General features: G+C 33.4%; 1 protein-coding gene across 1 annotated transcript; it reads left to right on the forward strand.

The window, feature by feature from the left end:
* The first annotated feature begins 1,904 nt into the window (after positions 1–1,904).
* Positions 1,905–12,040, forward strand: LOC126750327 (OCIA domain-containing protein 1). Its single transcript, XM_050459903.1, has 6 exons — positions 1,905–2,105; positions 2,215–2,335; positions 2,399–2,579; positions 11,393–11,544; positions 11,598–11,715; positions 11,768–12,040. Exons 1-6 carry the CDS (start codon positions 2,025–2,027, stop codon positions 11,895–11,897), a joined length of 783 nt encoding a protein of 260 aa, XP_050315860.1. The 5' UTR covers positions 1,905–2,024; the 3' UTR covers positions 11,898–12,040.
* Positions 12,041–20,063: the final 8,023 nt, after the last annotated feature.

A 20,063-nucleotide genomic window follows, 5' to 3' on the forward strand; every position in this document is an offset into this window, starting at 1 on the left:
CAGGTGCTTGTCTTTGGAGTGCTCTGCAATTAATTGCTTCAATTGTTTAGAACTTGCATAAGCATTACCGAACTTTAACTTGATTTTAGGGTTAAGCAGTCTAGTCCGTAACTTGGTTGCTATATATACCGTGTCTTGAATATAAGAAGTACCATCTTTTGTACTATAATTTGCTTGAAACCACCTCCGTTTGAATCGTAGCAGGACTTCGGTACAGCACAATTTAGCGCCTTGTCTCATTGCCTTTAAAAGACGTGTATTCCCATCTGATCAAAACCCAATAAAATAACACCTCGCTCTTTAAAATGTATTTAATTTTATATGCTGCCATCTTTTTGTAACATCGGCTGCTGTAAATCTATTATCTGTGCCAAACACTGCAAGACAGTATCCTGGCGCGGTCTGTGATGTGGGTTGGGCCATAATTACATATGCATAATTTGACCTGGTAGCGTTTTTAAAGTGGTCCTGTATTGCTTTTGCAGATGTTGCTAAAAACGAGTCTCTTGCAGGTATTCCATTTACCAATGGCATAGTAAAACCAACCAACTTATTAGTCCTCGAATCATATTCAATTTTGCTGGTTACTCTAGTTGCATCCTCGCTGATCTATAAAACGTTAGGTAAATTTCTTTGCTTCATAAACGTACAAATGCCATCATAGTCAAAAAATCCTTCCTCTATGTTTAAAGAATTTTTGGCAATAAATTTATTTAAACAGCTTATGGATGGTAAACTGCCCCTCATATTTTCGTAAAGCGTTTCATAAAGGAACCGTCCACCTACATAAAACAAATATAACGAGAAGTACTCTATTGGGTCATTATATGCATTCCGATATTTTGACTGGCTTGAATTTTTTACAGATAAGTCAAACAACCAGGTCAACAGTTGGCTTGGTGAGCTGGTATGATTTGGACATCTGGGTTCTTGATTGCTTAAATTTGCCTCAAAATTGTCTAGAACAGTTTGTAGTTGCAATCCCATGTCATCTTTTCGTTCGATAATATTCTTAGTATAATTGCTAACTTGTCTTGATGCGAAGGTGTATTTAACAATGCTATGCGTTTTCACGTGTAACTCTCGGTGTAACTCGACAGCTAGCGGTGCCGACGCCTGCTGTTTCAGACTTGTTGCCACTCGTTAAACATGTTATGCGCATGCGTCAAACATAAACAGATGATTTAAATCCCTTGTAAATCCTTAATAATTCTTTATAAATCCCCATAAATCCTCATAAATCCCCGTAAATCCTTTAGAGCGTACACCATAAATCCCCAGATATTTACCCCTCGGAATGCAACCAATTGAATTTCTGCTGGATACAGGTGCGACAAAGACACTGATAAGGCCCGACATGATAAAATCTGCAGTTAAGTTAAGATTTGGAAATTAAATCCTTCTACGAATGGTGTCTACGAACAGGGGCGGGGAATCGATCAAATGTCCATGTTGTGATAGTGGCTGAGATTGAAGATGCGATGATATTCGGAACGGACATAATGGCCTTTAAGAACCTCGAGTTAAGCTTTAAGTAAGGATTCCTGAAGATTGCATCGTGAGAGGGATTACAGTGTTCAAATCACAGAATAAACGAACTCAGTGAGATCGTTTATTCTGTGGTTTAAATCCTATTTCTGGAGAAAGTGTTGATATAAGAACGGAGTAACATCATTCTAGAGGGCTGGTGGCCGCCATTTTTATAGTGGCTGTTTCCTTTTGGTGTTGGTCACTCTGAAAATTTTTAGTGTTGCCAACAAAAAATATATTAAATAACGGCTTAGTAATAAGTTAATCAAAGTAAAAAAACCGAAGAGAGAACATTCAAGGCCTTTCAATGTTTTCTCTGAAAGTTCGGTTTTTTCACTTTGATTACCTTTGACAGGCGAGTGACCTTTACACATTGTTGTTATAATTATATTGGGGTTAGGTTCGTGCCATATTTATTTGTCAAAAAATTCAACCAAAATCGTAATTGTTATATTTGTGAAAATTGTAATTTTAAACGTTATTAAAAAACCAAAATGAATCCAAATCTGCCAGGAGATGAACCCGAACGTAGGACGCCGTTTCCAGGCCCCAACGCCCCACGAAGGCCAGAACCGGTATGTTTATCCCCCCTGTAATAATCAATTTTGGACATAATTCTGTACACACATAAAAGGCCTATTGTTTCTAACTTAAATCTACAACATTGCCCTATTTTAATTTTAGTATAGATTTTCCTCTGATGAGATCAGAGTTCTTAGAGAGTGCCAGCGAGAAAGTTTCTACAATAGAAGCCTTCCATTAGCCACCATTTTCACTGGCTTAACATACTTTGGTATGAGACAAGGTAGCTATGTTGTTTTTTTCTCTTATTTTCAGATCTAAGTTTTTATAATTGTATCTTATCCAGGTGCTGTTGCAAAAGCAAGTCCCATGGGTGTATTTACCCGATTGAGCTTTGCTGCTCTGATGGGTTATTACATTGGTAAATTTTCCTATCACAGAATATGTGCAGAAAAATTCATGGCTTTACCGAACAGTAAGATAGGAAGAATGTTGAAATCTAGACATCTTGGGATTCCTGATGAACAGTAAGTTTAATGATAATTAAATTTGTATTTTATTTTTGCTGAAACAAATAGATCTTTACATAAACTGCTCAACACTTGTTAAATATAATGTGCTAAATTTTAAAATAAAATATCAGGGGTCATATTATCTGGTTACTGGTTATGAATTCTTAATGTACAAAATTATAAGTGCTTTTCTTTTAAGGCTGACACAGGTGTGCAGAAGTCTTTAAACATTACGGCTGTCAATTTATTGCTTTACTTTTATTGCTTTACTATTAACATTGGAGACTGTGGTACTCATCCATAAATCAGCTAGACCACCATTGAATACTATCACTATTTTATTTAATTCTCTAAACAGTGCTTTAAGCTCTGGCCTCGAGAATATTAACTTAAGAAATATACAGTGTTGGATTGTTATACATTTTCTACAATACACCTAAATACATTTTAATTTTTATTAAAAACATCATATAAAAAAATACATGCTTTATTGTTATTAACAAAGAAAAATTGTTCTAAACAAAGCTACCTTAAATTACTACCACTACAGCCCATACACACTCGAGTTCCAAAACAAACATCAAAAAACAATACATAAGAACAGCAGAAAAAAAATACATAAAAAGGTAAATAAATTCCATAATTATCCCCTCAAGTATAAGACAGCAAAGAATTCAAACCATACAAACAAATCAAATAAAATTCAAATACTGTAAACTTACACTTAGGGAAAATTAGAATATGTGGACGTAGTATTCATCCAGGGAATAGTAACATTTTTCGGTCAAAAGTATTTTCAATTTACGTTTAAAAGTATCAATACATGTTGCCTCCCTGATTCCACCTGGTAATAAACTTGGACTTCCTTAATGTTTTCAGGAACTTTATTATATGTGTCACTAGCTTGTGCGATTGGATTGCGTAAACCTATGTTTGTCCTTATGGTAAAATTATGGATATTACCTTGAGCCCTAGTATTATGACTATGAATATGAATTGAGTGTACAATATTTAGATTTTTGTTGTTTAGTAAGAATGTTTTTAATTAGTTTAATTTGTTCTAGTTCTAATATTGTATTGAGTTTTGAGATCCCCAATTCATCATATAAAGCTTCGGTATTAGTAAACCTATCATAGTTATATAATACTTTTAGAATTTTATTTTGTGTTATTTGGATAGTATTAAAATTTGTTTTTGCACATGTCCCCCATATTGGCAGTAGATATCTGAGGTGAGATAAAAAGAAGGCATTGTATATATTATTTTTGGTTTTTGCACTTAGGTAATTTCTACACCTGTAGAGTACAGGAATCATTGCTGTGAGCTTATTGGAAATATGCGTAATATGTTCAGACCAATTTATTTGATTATCAATAATTAAACCTAAATATTTTATACTTTTTACTTCATCAACTTCTAAATGATTAATTTGTATATTCAGGTCTGAAATGTGTTTATTTTTTTGTTTAAATGTCATACATTTCGTCTTCTCTATATTTATTTTTAATTTATTATAAAGCAGCCACTCAAAATAAGTTGTTAAATCTCTATTGATTTCTCTAACCAACGATTCCTCTTCCTACACAGTGTACACTAAAACCGTGTCGTCAGCAAAAGTATAATAACGGGCTCTGAGGTTTGCACGTCTTAGGCTTAGGACATGAATTGAGTATAGCAGTGGCCCAAGCACAGAGCCCTGGGGCACTTCATACTTAGTGCAAAGAACTGAACTCTGGATACCATTAACTTCCACATATTGCCTTCTTTCCGTTAAGTACGACGTAATTAAATTTTTTTCATATTGTTCTTAAAGCCCAAGTTATCGTAAAAGTATATCGATGTTGATCACGTCAAATGCCTTTTGCAGGTCCACAAATACTGCAACCACAATAAGTTTTTTATCCAGAGCTGCCGATAGGTGGTCCATAAAATCCGTGATTGCGCTGAGGATGCTACTATTTTTAACAAAACCATACTGAAACCGATCAAATCCGACATGTTTTTCAATAAAATCTATCATTCTTTTCTTTATTACAGGTTCTACAATTTTTGAGAATACACCTATGACAGTTATTGGTCTGTAGTTGTTCATTAAGTCTTTTTTGCCGGTTTTGTAGATTGGGGTAACCCTACTTAATTTAAGTTCCTCAGGAAAAATGCCGTTTGTTAAAATATTATTTATTAAAACTGTTAAGCAGTGTGAAATATGGTCCTTTAAATTTTGTACATCTCGAACTGTCACACCATCTTGCCCTGGGGCAGAATTTATTTTTAGCTTAGTTATGATTTTGCTAACTTCTTGCTCGCTTGCTAACTCTAAATCTAAAGTTGTTTGGCAAACTACATCATTGAAAATTTCATATCTCGGTCTAGTACGACTCTCACCCTCGAGCTTTTTTACAATATTTTTCCCTACGTCTACAAAATGGCTGTTTAAGTTATTTACAATATCTGTTAAGTTTTTTATTTCATTAGCGCCTATTTTTATTTTTTCTATAATTACCCTAGACTCTTCTCCCTTTATTAAACTATTTACAAATTGCCACTGTTTTTTTTTAATTATTTCCTGTTTTTTCCCACTTTCCTTTAAAATACCTGTTTTTTACATTTTTTATTTTATTATTTACCCTATTTTTTAACAACCTAAAATTTTTTTCTATATTTTCGTCATGTGGTTTTTTTATTTTATTTTTGTATAAAGTATCCCTTTGTTTGATCATCTCCAATATTTCCCCGTTTATCCACTCATTATTACCCCTTATTTTAATTATTTTGGAAAATTCACATTTATTTTTACAAGATTTTATTAAAGCAGTTAAATCTTGAAACGATGTAATATTTTGATTAGCTGTTCTTAGATGTTCACCAAAGACCTGATTAAATTTTTTTTTGCTCCAGTACTTTAACTTCTTTTGATACTTTAGGTTTGTATTTTTTTACGTTCTCTTTAATTTAAAATGACAGAAGCCAATGATCTGATAATGATATGTCTCTAACATTAATGGGCCCACATTCGCCAACGCTATGACTGGATATAACATGATCTATAATGGTTTTTGAGTGGGGCGTTACTCGCGTAGACTTCACTAACCTGATTAACTATTTTAAAGTTGTTAAATATAACCAAATTCTTATAATTAGTAGTAAGATTAGAGTCATTATCTAATAAATTTATATTAATATCTCCTATAACTATATGTTTGTTGGGGCATTTTTTAAGATAGTCATCAAAAAACTCCAGAAAATCGTTACCTGGATATGATGATGGTTTGTATATTGCACTTAACTTTATTTTATTTTCTCCCATCGTCACACCCAACCAATTCACTGTCTCACTTTCATCTGACTTTTCTATGTTTTCAATTTTAATATTATTTTTCACGTACACTGAGGACACCGCCTCCCCTGCCCTCTCTCACTACATGCACAGCTTGATAGTCTTTAATATTGTAAAGAGCAGTTTCTGTTTCCTCCAACCACGTTTCCACTAGCACTAAAACATCACAGTCCTGATTAATAACAAAACATTTTATCTCATCCAGTTTGTTTCTAAAACTTTGTTTATTCATGTATGCAATTTTAATATTGGAATTGCTGATAAAATCCATAAAGATTTGGGTTTCCCAACAACAGATCCACTTACTTATTTGTCAAGCACCAGTATTCAAGGATCATTTATCTTTATACCTACAGACTTGGTTGAGCTTAAGGAGGTATTAATTTCTATAAAAAAAAAACTCAGCCGAGAAGGATGGCCTATCTGCCAAAATACTCCTGAACATGCCGGACATCTCTCTGAGTGTCCTTGCTGAAGCTATAAATGCATCATGGGTTATGGGCATCTTTCCCGCTTGCTTAAAATCTGCTAAGGTTATCCCAATTCATAAGACGGGCAGCCTCGCTGAACCATCAAACTTTAGACCAATATCCCTTCTGTCCACACTTTCAAAGATTATTGAAAAATTGGTTAAAAAACGTGTGATGTCTTATTTAAAATCACAGATTATTCTTAGTGGTTCTCAGTTTGGCTTTCAAGAAAATAAAAACACAAATGACGCAATGTTTAACTTTATGAGTGATGTCTACTGTCAGATTAACGGTGGTGGAGTTTCTGCTGCTGTGTTTTGTGACTTGTCGAAAGCGTTCGACTGCGTCAGTCACGAGGTTCTGCTGCGGAAGCTCTTCCACTATGGTTTTAGGGGCTTGGCGGCGAGTTGGTTTTGTTCATATCTAAAGGGTCGTCGTCAGAGAGTGTGTGTGTGGTCGGAGTATTCTGAATATCAATCTGTTGCCTGGGGAGTACCTCAGGGGTCGGTACTGGGACCAATACTTTTTCTCCTATATATTAATGACCTCATCCGACTTAATATCCAGGGAAAATTCACGCTCTTTGCTGACGACACCACCGTTCTCTGGCATGGGTATGATACCGACTCTTTGAGAATAGCCATGTTGGCTGATCTTCAACTTATATATGAGTGGTTCAGGGCAAATTTACTATCATTAAATCCAGAGAAGACCAAACTAATTTGTTTTACAAATAACCGTAGTCTTGATAATATTCTTATTGCTAACTGCCCTGTCCCGCCTTATTCTAACAATAAGTTTTTGGGTCTGGTGATTGACAAGGAACTTAAGTTTGAGGACCATATACGGAGTCTCAGCAATAGGGTTTCTGCGGGTTGTTTTGCTGTTAGGGTGGCTTGTCGGGAGCTTGGCATGGGGATTGGGAGAGCCGTGTACTTTTCCCTGATTGAGTCCCATTTCAGGTATGGTGTCTGCTTTTGGGGTAGTGCAAGCAACTATCTTCTACAGATGTTGTTTTTTCTACAGAAACGTGCTGTGTGTTATATATGCGGGATATCACCTAGGGAATCATGCCGACCATATTTTATCAGGGAGGGCATTCTTACAATCTACTGCCTATACATACAGGTGGCATGCCTTATTTTCTCCCATCAATACAGGTTTGTCCTACAGAATCCACGATATGTCACCCGCCAGCGGAATAATTTGCAGCTTCCCATTCCAATATCTGCCTTGGTAAAGAGATCAATTTTTTATGAACGTATGAAAATCTTTAACCACCTACCAGAGGACATTAGAGGGGCAAAATCTCTCATCAAATTTAAGTTTCTCTTGAGGCGATTTCTGAGTGGTCGAGCTTATTACTCTGTGGCTGAATATTTCAACGACAATCAGATTTTAATTAATTAAGGGAGACCTAGCTCTTTTCCTAACCTGTTTGTTTTGAATGTTTTTCTTTTTTTTTATCCCTAAATGTTGAACTGTACTTAGTTAAGAAAAGTTAGGTATAGTTGATTTTCTTGATTCAAGAAAAGAAAGGAAAGGAAGGAAAAAGGGGAGAAGAGAAAAGGGAAGAAAAAGAAAATGTAAATTTTAACTATTTAACTTTGATTCGTCATTGTAACTTGTATTTTTAAATATAATTTTAACCTTGTAACTCTGTCTCTTTAGGATTAGGTGAAGCTTTGTTTATAACAATATTTTGTTCAAACAATAAAGCATATTTGAATTTGAATTTGAATAATAACATCATGAGGCCTTTCTAGTTTTTTAGCTGCACATGTTACTTGTCAATTTAATGATTTTCCTTGCCCATACATCATCTCTCACTCAAAACTCCCTTTTTTATATAAGCTGCAAGATTTATAATTATTTCCCTCTCTCTATCAGAAATGTAGCTTGCTTGAAAATCTTAAAAGAGGTATAGGGTTGAGAAGTTTTTTCATGATTTTTTTCAATAATAGTTTTGTGTTATATTATTTTGAGAATGTTAACTATTTTATTTTTATTTTTTATTTGTACCAGTCATCATTTTTCAGATGGATAATGGCTTTAAACTAGTTGTTTTAATCTGCTTATTAGGTTAACCTATGAAATGAGATAGAACAGGTTGAGTAGGAGGAATTGCGCTCACTTTTGAGAATACACTCCAGTATGCAATAATTAATTTAAATTTTAATACATCTGAAAGTTACCCACCTTCTAGTTAGTGTCCCAATATTTTTATATGCTTTGGAAGACCTTAAAATGAATCAACTTTCTATTATTAATTTTTATTACTATTGTTTATTTAATTTTAATTTGAAAAATAAATATGTGTATCAACAGATTAAAGTTTGTTTTAGAAGCTTTTAATTTGACACGACAGATTTCTGAATCATCAAGGATTAAACTGAAAACTGGTAATGCCAGACTAATTGATTACATTTTATCTAGCAAAAATTGTATATCCAAAAAAGCTCATTCAATTCCTGTATATGACAAAAAATATCAGATCACAACTTAACTTATTCTATTTTTGAATATAAAAATGTGAAAAAATCACAATTTGACAATTAACATTTAAATTTTGAGAATTTTATCAATGCTAGCTTATTCCCTAGGAGTAGCTTTATTTGTTTGACAATATAAACAATATTTTTTTTTTTAAATAATATAATTCCACTTTTAAACTCGCACGTTTAGAACAACACAAAATAAAAACAAGGTTTCTTTCACTCCTTGGAGAACAGAAGCCAACAACTTTAAGAAATTTTAAGGATTTTTAAGAAACATGCTATAATTTAGGAAAAGCCCTATTCTTTAACCAAAGAATGTAAAGAGTTTTGGAAACTTGCAGAGAGCATGGGTTAACCATACCTAAATAATGACCTACCAAATAATTTATGTAATCTGACAGATATTCAAAATCACTTCTTGAATGTTTTAAATTTACCAGATACTACTAGTCAAAATATAATTAATTTTTATATAGTAAACTCATTGATGAATTACAGTTAAAAAAAAAATATTATTGCATAAAAACAAATGGCCAACCAATTTTAACATTTACACTCGACCTGTAACAGCAATTTTTTTGTATCATGCCCATGCATAAGACTGAGGCTTTTAAGCGCTCTTTTAAATATGTGGCAGTGCAAATATGGAACAGTCTTTCAAAGGGATCGAAAGTATTATCTTTGAGTGTGGTTTCCAAACAGGTGAAATTAATAATACTAGCAAAACAAAGTATTCTCTCCAAGTAGCTTATACAAAACAACACCTTAGCGCTTTGAGCATTACCCAAATAGAGGCACACATAATTACTGTATTTCTAGTATTAATATGTTGTACTGTTGTCTCCGTCTTTCCGCCTGGTTCCATATGGGGTTTTGTCTTCTTGGCCTGCGTCGGCACAGTCCACCATGCATTGATAGTTTCGAGAGTTAATTTTTCTGTAGCCATAGTTTGGTATAAATAGTTATATTAGTGAATAAATTATTGTGTTAGTCCTTAGCTACATTTATATATTTTTTTCTTTTATTTATATTTTTAAATTGTATCATGGTTGTCTTATCTATACTAAGGCTCGGAATCAAACTCGGTTTATTCGAATATTCAAATATTCGAATGTTCAAATATCAAGTTTTTGCAAAAAAATGTATTCATTTCAACAAATATTCGAATATTTGAATACTCGAATATTCGCATATTCGATAATTTGAATATTCAAGTATTCAAATATTTGAGTATTTAAATACTCGAATATTTAAATATTGCGGGCCCGATCTTTTCTTCTCTTTGCATACAAGCTACGGGCGGTTATCGTTCTTGGGAACATTTAATATTTCCACTTTCCAGATTTCCACGTGGCACGGCACGGTGTAGTTGTATTTGACTCTGGTTGTGTATAAAAGCGAACGATTAAGTACTGTATAAGTGTTAATTTTAAATTAATTGACTTAATTAACAGTAAGTCTAGTAGTAAGTCAATATGAGTTCGAAAAGCAAAATTTGGCAATATTTTAATAGAACGGATGATCGCGTTGAATACAAATTTTGTTTGTATAATGTCAAGAACAAGACAGGAACAAGCGATTTATGGAATCACTTAAGAAATAAGCATCATTCACAAATCATTGTGTAAGTATCCCTTGCTCGATTTGAGTGGTTTGACCACTAAAATGTATTAGTAATTAGTATTACTGTAATTAGTATAATAAAAAAGCTGGACGGAAGGCGACTGGAACAAAACGATTCGCACCGCACTAAAAAGTTTCAATGTCTCTATTTTTTCTATAAGTTTACACAGAAGCTTGGAATTGATCGTATTTTTATTAATACACAATAGACAAAACAAAATAAACTTTGACACTCCGATACTAATTGAAACTTGCGCTCTATTACCGTTTAAGTGTGAAATTTTGGTATTTCTTGGAAAAAATGCAAAAATTCTCATAAAAAATTTATAAACAAATTTCGACCTACACATATTTAGCTTAAAATGTTTGAAATTAAGTCAGCTATCACCCCCTTAAAGGATTGCATCTAGCTTCCGGACACCCTGTATAATTCTCCCCATACTAAAATTCTGTATCTTTGAATTGACTGAGTTAATATATGATGTCACTTTTATCTAAAATTTATAAAATAGACAATAAGTATGTATATGCGAATTAAAATGTCGTCAAGGTATATCCCAAGATATTTTGTATGAGAGGTTTCCTTTATTTAAATATATCTATTAATTACTCAAGTATTCAAATATATTCGAATATTTGTATGATTATTCGAATAGTGAATAATTCAAATATTCAAAAAAAAAACGAAGTGAGTATTCGAATACATAATTTTCCAAAATTCCGAGCCCTAATCTATACTATGTGTTTACGGGTACAGACTAAAGGTTTCGTTCATAATCGAGGGACACTCCCATTTGCCATTGTAAATAATATCAAAATAAAAATTATTGTATTATTTAATATTTGGCAAATAAAACGTATTTGAATGTGAATTTAAATTGAAATTCTACTTATTCTAGGGAAGAACAGTCTGTAGGGAACTTTTCTCTAAGCCCCTTTAGCAGTATTCCAGATACTTACAGTGATATTCCAGATACAGACAGCACTTATGATTACAACAATAGACCAACCATTAATGGATTGGATGACTCTTTCAGGCCTTCTTTAGACAGTAAATATGTCATACAGAATAGATTCGTTTGTTAATAAATTACTTTAATTTAGATCCAATTGTCTTGCATGAAGAGGAAATGCCTCCCGAGCAAAAACACATTACCACTTATGAGGAACTAAGAAAACAGAATAGACAGGAATATGAAAAGCAAAGAATGTTGAATTACAAGTAAGTTTATTATTTCATGGTCTAAATTACAGTTTCAGTTAATGTTTTTTAGGCAATCAAATCCTAGGTCAACATATCCTTTAACCAAAGACATACCTCCCAAGTCTGATCTAGAATTTCTAGATGAGTACAAGCCTCCTCCTGCGGGAGGTCAAACCAAGTATGGAGACAGTTGGGGTTAGCTGCCTGGATAAGTTTAAATTCGTAGACTGTAAATGTTATAAGAGTAAAATGTGTTGTTTTTATAGAATTAACCGCTGGATTAAGCTTTCAGCTGTAGATGGAACTGCTGCCTTTTAAACTTAAAGAATTATTATGTTGTAAATTATTGTTTTTTTTTCTGTGGAGCAGGACACCTATTTTCTTCCAACTGTTGGTTCCGATGCATATATATTACTTTATCCAAACTAGACCAGTTAAAATTATTGTTTATAGTGGATTTATACATATTAATCGAGCAGTGATTTGACTAAAGGCTTATCAGTTAGACTAAAATAAAGTGACGCGACTTCAAAATATAGGAAGTTGGGAAATAATTTCCTTCTATAAACGTTAACACATTAAATTATTATTACGCTGCTAGTTATAAATTTTCGTTTGTAAGTAGAAGTTTATACTTGAAATGGAGTGGCTATAATATAGCGGGTTAGGAAGGGCGGGAAGAGTTTTTTCCACAAATGAAAATGCCAATCTTTATGCATTTTGATGAGTTAACTTATCATCATCGAATTCTGATACATAGATCTGTGATGTTTACATGAAAAACAATGATTACAAGAATCATTCTTGATAACTATACTATTAAAACATCACAATTTCAAAAACTCATACAAAACTTAGTACAAGTAATTTTGTACTAAGTTTTGTATGTAACAAAGATGATACGTAACAAAGATGTATATTTAGTTGTAAAGGTACAAGTAAATAGTATATTAAGTTGAGTTATTGTTTATTAAGCGAAAACGATCAGTATTTAGTAATTGTACAGCCCAAAAAGAGACCGAACTTCTAAATTCAGTAGTTTGATAAAGACGAATTTTAAATCTTGCAATATTTCTGAGGTTTATGTAGGTCTTGTCTAGCTGTAAAGAGTTTAAATACAGAGCGAGGACATTCATGCTTATATATCTAACTGCAAGGTGGACGTTAAAACGCTGATCATTCATACTTCAAAATATTCTTAGCTGTGTAAACAGCTAATATCATTATCATCTGTCCTTTTATTGTAAGTGGCAGGTTGAATATTTATAATAAACAACATTACCAGAGTCCAGCTGTGGTAAAATGAGGGATTCAATTAACATAAGTTTAGTACTTGCTGGCAATATAAACTTGAAGGAATGAAGACTTTTTACTTTAAAGTGTAATGTTAAGAGTTTTGTCTTGACATGAACCTCGAAACTTCAAGAATACAAGAATACAAGAGGGAAAAAATACACCATTTATATACAATAATGTAAAATTATACAAGCAAAATTTATTAGTAGTCACATCGGAACAAGCATGAAGTTAAACTCTTAGTTAGAATACAGTGTGGCCCAAATTGGGTGTACATGTATGGGTATCTTGAAAACTATAAGAGATAGAAAATTGGTTAAATGGGGAAACTTGTAGGGCATCATTTGAGTAAATCACAGTCTTTTTGGCACTCAGTTTTTTAAAATTTTGTAATCATTGCAAAAATAAGCCCAAACGAGTTACTTATAGATTTTGGAATATCAATAATAACAACATCAAAAAACAAATGTCCGAGGTTCGAGCCCTGTGATAATCCTGTGTACGGTGAAAAGATTTCAGACGCTAATTTATTTACGGCGAACACTAATTTATGGCTTATGCTGCCATCTTTTCACAAGAATAACGGAGTATGTTTATTTATTTTATTTTATTTACGCCATACAACAGAAATACATCCAATTACTGAATGGGAAAAAAAATATACATTTACAATCAATAACAATAAGGAAATGCTTAAAAAGAAAAACAATGAGAAAAGTAAAGAAAAAAAAACAAAGTTTTACTAAGAATAGTGTACTTTTTTGATATCTGCTATGCTACAGTTAAATAAGTCACATTGACCCTGAACAGAATTATATGTGTTACAGGCTCTGCGTAGTGGAGAAAATTTGTTAATGTTAGTCCTTGGTCTAAAGGGAGGTAAAATGTTTGTGAGTTTCTGGCTGATATGCGAGGTATGTGAAAGTTCAGTTCCTGTAATAATTCTGGCAAGTCGATTAAGTTGTTCACTAATTTATATAGAAACTGCAAACCAGCAGATTTTCTTCTATCTTCTAAAGAATGAATGAAAAATCTTTCCAGGAACCGTGCATGTGGAAAACCGATTTCTGGGTACACTCCATCGCATTTATAGCAAAGAAATTTTAGAAATTTTCTCTGTATACCCTCAATCTCATTTATATGGTTTTGGTAATAGGGGGACCAAACTTGAGAAGCATACTCAAGTATGGATCTGACATATGAGAAGAATATAAGATTTTTAGGCTGAGGATATTATTAAAATTATGAGAGTTACGTATTACAAAACCTAGCATTCTGTAGCTACGTTTAACAATATCTGTAATATGTGGCTGAAAAGAAAGAGAGCTATCAAACGTTACACCTAAGTCATTCGAAACTGTTGATCTAGGGACTGTGACATTGTCTATGGTATAGTCATAAATAATTTTTTTTTTCTTTAAACTGAAAGAAACAACATTACATTTAGCAGCATTTAGAGGCAGGTTATTATTTTTACACCATGTATTAAGTTTGTTTAAGTCACTTTGAAGTAAAATACAGTCCAAAATGCTGTTAATTCTATAAGAAACTTTTTTATCGTCCACGTATAATAGACTATTTACAGAAAGTTCATCAGATATTTTATTAATAAGTGCGTTGAAAAAAAGCGGTCCCAAAATTGAGCCCTGTGGGACTCCAGAGGCGGCAACAATCTTTGCCGAGCTTCGACCATAGCATTCTACGTACTGGGGGCGGTCACTCAAGTAGGATCTAAAAAGATTCGTTATGCCCGAAGAAAGTCCATAAATTCGATCGAAGTTGTTAACGAGAATGCCATGGTCGAGTCGGTCAAAGGCCTTAGAAAAGTCCGTATATATGACGTCGACTTGAGAGTTGTTATTTATTGATTCAGTTATAAATTCAGTAAGAGAAACTAGATTTGTTGTGGTAGACCTGCCCTTCATAAAACAGTGTTGTCTACTGTCAATCAGATGTTTCATTGATGGATATAAAGCAGTATGCAGAACACGTTCAAAACATTTAGAAAAGTTATTAATTATTGTTATAGGGCGATAGTTTTCTATAAGATTTTTGTCACTCTTTTTGTGTACAGGGATAATTTTAGATATTTTTCAAAGATCAGGAAAGCTTTCTTGTTTTAACGCTAAATTAAAAAGGAAAGTTAATGGTTTAACAAAAGCTATGGCACAATCATAGAGAAGGAAAGCAGGAATTTTGTCGGGTCCAAGAGTTGCTTTTGGTTTAATCGTTTTAAGAGCTCGTAATACTTCATCTTCCGTGAATCTGGATATAATAATGGTATCTGCAAATATATTTTGAGCATTGTTGCCAGGTTGTGTAGCAGTGAAAAAAATATATGCACTTTTAAAGAAATCTGCGAATGCGTTTGCAATAGCTTGAGGATCAGACATAATCATTCCCTGTTTGTCAGTCATATTTTGAGGTAACAAATTGTTATTTTATGAGCTTTGAATTAGCTTCCAAAAATTGTTTGGTTGGGAAAATAAATTATTTTCAAGATTAACACAGTATTGTCTGTGTAACAGTTCAATATCTTTTTTTGATTTTCGATCGCAGCTCTCTAAATTTGGATTGTTAGGAAAATGTTAGGAAACTGTATTTGAAGTTGAACGATTAACCGAACATGAATCAGGGAGTCTATTTGAAAAAGTTATGGCGACTGTTAGGTTTTCATGTGTTATTGTTTTTGGTGCTTTAAAATTAAGGTAAATACAGGGTGTCCGGAAAAAGGAGGCCAATCCGCCGGCCACATATAGGGTGGACCAAAATAATGCGACTTTCGTTATGCCATTTTTTAATTGGGCGCTCGGTATTTAATATACACGGCGTCAAAATGAGAAATATAAAATCGTTTTTTTTAAGTAAGTCGAGTGTTTCATAAGATATTAAATTAAAATTTGGTGTGAGGGCGTGAGGGGGTTTTTTGGAACGAGAAATTGAAATCCGTTCACGGATTCGCTATACCTTGCAGACGGCGCCACCTGCGGTATATTGCATGTGTTAAAAATACCAACACTTTTTTCTACCCCTGTATAATAAAGTTCTAGTAAAAAATTCTAGTTATCCAATCTTTTCTTGTAAAAAAAGTATTCTTAGTAAATGTCGTTTTGAGAATCCGTTTATTAGAAATCTTAGAACCGGAGCATTTGTACCCCGACCAATTTAGCGATTAGGAAACACTTGATGTAAATATTTCCTAACAGTTATAGCAAAATGAGCCAGAGCACCATCGAGTTGAAACCAAAGATTTTGTCTTAAATTTAGAGACAAATCATTAAGCAAATCGGGCAGTATTTCTTGTAGAAACAATAGAAATGAATCACCAGTTAAATTACCTGGTAAAATGACAGCTCCTAAAAGAAACTTATCCACAACACCTGGCCACACATTGACTTTAAAATTTACTTGATGATGTGTCTCAACTATGACCCTAGGATTCTCTTCAGCCCATATGTGTGCGTTATGGATATTTTTCTTGCCGTTTCTCGTGAACGTGGCTTTGTCAGTAAACAGAATCGCCCTTATAAAATCCACATTTTTATTATTCATTTCACATAACCTTCTACAAAAAGTAAATCTTGCCTTGGGATCGTCAGATCGCCAAATATTTTTCGAAGCCTTAGATTTTTTTTAATAAATAGGGCTCGTATGTGTATACAAATGAATGGAGGTCACGTAGGACAAATAAGTTAAGGTCATTATTCTATGTTTTATTATAATAAGTAATTAAGAAAAAATAATTTGCGTTTATTTTGTTCACTTGTTAAAATGTATCTAGATTTTAAAATTAAGATATCTAATAAACGGATTCTCAAAACGACATTTACTAAGAATACTTTTTTTACAAGAAAAGATTGGATAATTAGAATTTTTTACTAGAACTTTATTATACAGGGGTAGAAAAAAGTTTTGGTTTTTTTAACACAATTTTTTTATGCAATATACCGCAGGGTGTGCCCTCTGCAAGGTATAGCGAATCCGTAAACGGAAAATTTCAATTTCTCGTTCCAAGAAACCCCTTCACACCAAATTTTAATTATTATGAAACACTCGATTTACTTTAAAAAAACGATTTTATATTTCTCATTTTGACGCCGTGTATATTGAATACCGAGCGCCCAATTAAAAAATGGCGTAACGAAAGTCGCATTATTTTGGTCCACCCTATATGTGGCCTGCAGATTGGCCTCCTTTTTCCGCACACCCTGTATATCACTAAAACTAATTATTTTAAAGATTTTTGCAAACAATATGATTGTCTAAGAATTATTTACGTAGCAATTTTTACAAATATTGTGTTTTTTATTAAAACTACAATTTAAACAGATCCAAGATGCATTTCGGGTAACGGCGAGCAGGTGTTCGCCACCTGAAAAATAAGTGTTTGGCATTACCCCACCTGTATTTTCTTACTGTATAAAAGCGTTCTAATGTAGATAAATATTTAATACATTTATCTAATCATTGCATAATTAGGTATGTTGTTTTAGCTGCCGAGGAAATATAAAAGAACAGCTGAAAAATGCTCTCGGACCGAAGAGAATATGCTGTCTGGAATAAGGGCTGTTCAAAATGGAAATGAAGCCCATTTCCATTTTTTCCAATTTTCCAAGAGTTTCTGCACGACGTTTCGAGATACCTGTGACAACGCTTCATGAAAGAGTGAAGAAGGGGGTATATTACAAACCAAAAATGGGAGTTCGTACAAAATTCTCCGAAGAACAAGAACAAGACATTTCTAATCACTTGTTACGATTATCGCAAATGTTTTATGGTCTTACACCAATTCAGTTCAGAAGTGCTGGTTTTTAGAAGTTGGGTATGCTGAAAGCTTATCTATCCCTCACAAATTTAATGAGGGATAAAAAGGCAGGAAAAGATTGTATGTATGGATTTATGAGAAGACATCCTGAACTCAGCTTTAGAAAGCCAGAAGCGACAAGTATAAACAGAATCCAAACCTTCAACGAAAAAGAAGTCAACAGATTTTTTAGGAATTTGCAGGACTTAATGGAACAATTTGAATTTTCTCCAACTCGCATCTTTAATGTTGACGAAACGGGAATAACTACAGTTAACAGACCGCCTCAAATAATAGCCAAAAAAGGGCAAAAACAAATCGGTGCTATAACTAGTGGAGAAAGGGGAAAAAATATCATGCTGTGCTGCTGTATGAGCGCAAGTGGTTCATTTACACCCCCTTTATTTATTTATCCTAGGGTTAGAATGGCACCCGCATTGGAACGAAATGGTCCGGGTTCTATTTACTCATGTACTAAGAGCAGTTGGATGACGAAAGATGTGTTTCCGATTTGCGTGAAACATTTTTTCAAAACAAATACCGCTACAACTGACGATCCCATTCTTTTGATCCATGGCAATCATACATATCTTTACCAATCTATGCATTTTGTAGGAGCAATGGAATTCATATGTTGTCAATTCCTCCACATACATCCCATCGTATTCAGCCATTGGATCTGACTTTTTCCTCTTCGCTTGAAAAAGCCTATGATAGCGAGTGTGACTTATTTTTAAAATCAAGACCATATGAACGTATTTTGATGACCGATGTCAACGGTATATTCACCAAAGCCTATATTGCAGTCGCTAATGCAGAAAAGGCCATAAAAGGTTTTGAGAGAGTGGGAATCTTTCCTATAAACCGAGGTGTTTTCAATAGGGAGGAATTTTACGTTTCAAATTCAGCTACACTAATAATCCAAGAATCGGTAGTGGCGACTACAATTGTAATAAGTGACAATATGCTATCCAAAAGATTCTGATGTCGATCTGGGACCCATTGATAGTACTTCTAAAGATAATAAAGAAAGCGACGACAATCATAAGAGCTCATTTATGGACATTATAACTTTGCCAAAAAAGGTCAGAGATTCTCACGTCCACCCCGTTAAAACCAGTATTGGAAGAAAAAAAAATCTGCCACAACAAAATCGGTCATAAGAACGGTGTTTGACTCGTACGGTGAAGATGAAGACATTGGGTGGAATGCATAAAAAGTAGTAGATGCTAATGCTTCGCTAAAAAGTATTTACTTTGTAGCATTTGCTTTTAAATAAAAGTATATACTTCGCCTATGAAGTAAATACTACACTGTACGGCCCAACAGAAGTACCTACTACTTAAGAGAAAAGTATCTACTAGTGTCGCACTAGGCGCGTTTCAAAGTTCTCAAAATTGACAAGAGACTTATCAAAACTCGTTTTTCTATCAGTGCGTCTATTAGTATTAAGTGTGTTCGTGTAATTCTGTTCGGATTCAAACTTTTTAAAAGTTCAGTGATTATAATACTGGTTTAACTATGAGTGATTCTTCAGATTCCGATGCAACAAAAGAGCTAGGACAAGATAAAAACGAAGAAGTATTATTTGTTACTCTACTTGAAAGTTATCAAATTTTATAAAAGATGACACCAAAAATTAAAAACGAAAAAGAAGATGCACTAAAAAAATTAACAACTGCTTTTAATAAAATAATGGGAAAAAACCTAGACACAAAACAAATTTTGAAAAAGTTTAATAACATGAAAACAAAAGTTAAGAAAATAGTTGACTTGAAAAAAACTGGAAATAGAAGAATTGTACTGACGGAATGGCAAAAAAAATTATGGAATGTAAAACTTATAGAATGTAGGAGAACACCCAGTTCTACACAGAGTACCAGGTGCATGTCAGGCCGGTGTAAGCAATGAGATTGATGTTTCCTTCCAAAACAGTGAAGATGACTTCCTCAGTTCTAAATCTGGCTCCAAACAAGTTAAAGTCATGGCACCTAAAGGTTCTAAAGCAGCTGATAAGGAGGAGACACTTCTTTATAATTTCTGTTTCTCGAGCTCAACAGTCTTCAGCCGAAGCTCAGGAACGGGCCGCGATTGCATTGGTAAATTTTGCCAAAGCTGGTGGGCTCAACTAACTAGTTGACCATTTAATTAGGCGGGACATGTTGGATTATTAACAGGAATATAAAATCTACGTATGAACGCATAATTTAAATATAATATGAGGTGTAGTATCCATTTATTTCTTTTAAAGTTTGATATTTTGTCA

The sequence above is a fragment of the Anthonomus grandis genome, chromosome 1, assembly GCF_022605725.1.
Source record: "Anthonomus grandis grandis chromosome 1, icAntGran1.3, whole genome shotgun sequence".
Lineage (NCBI taxonomy): Eukaryota > Metazoa > Arthropoda > Insecta > Coleoptera > Curculionidae > Anthonomus > Anthonomus grandis.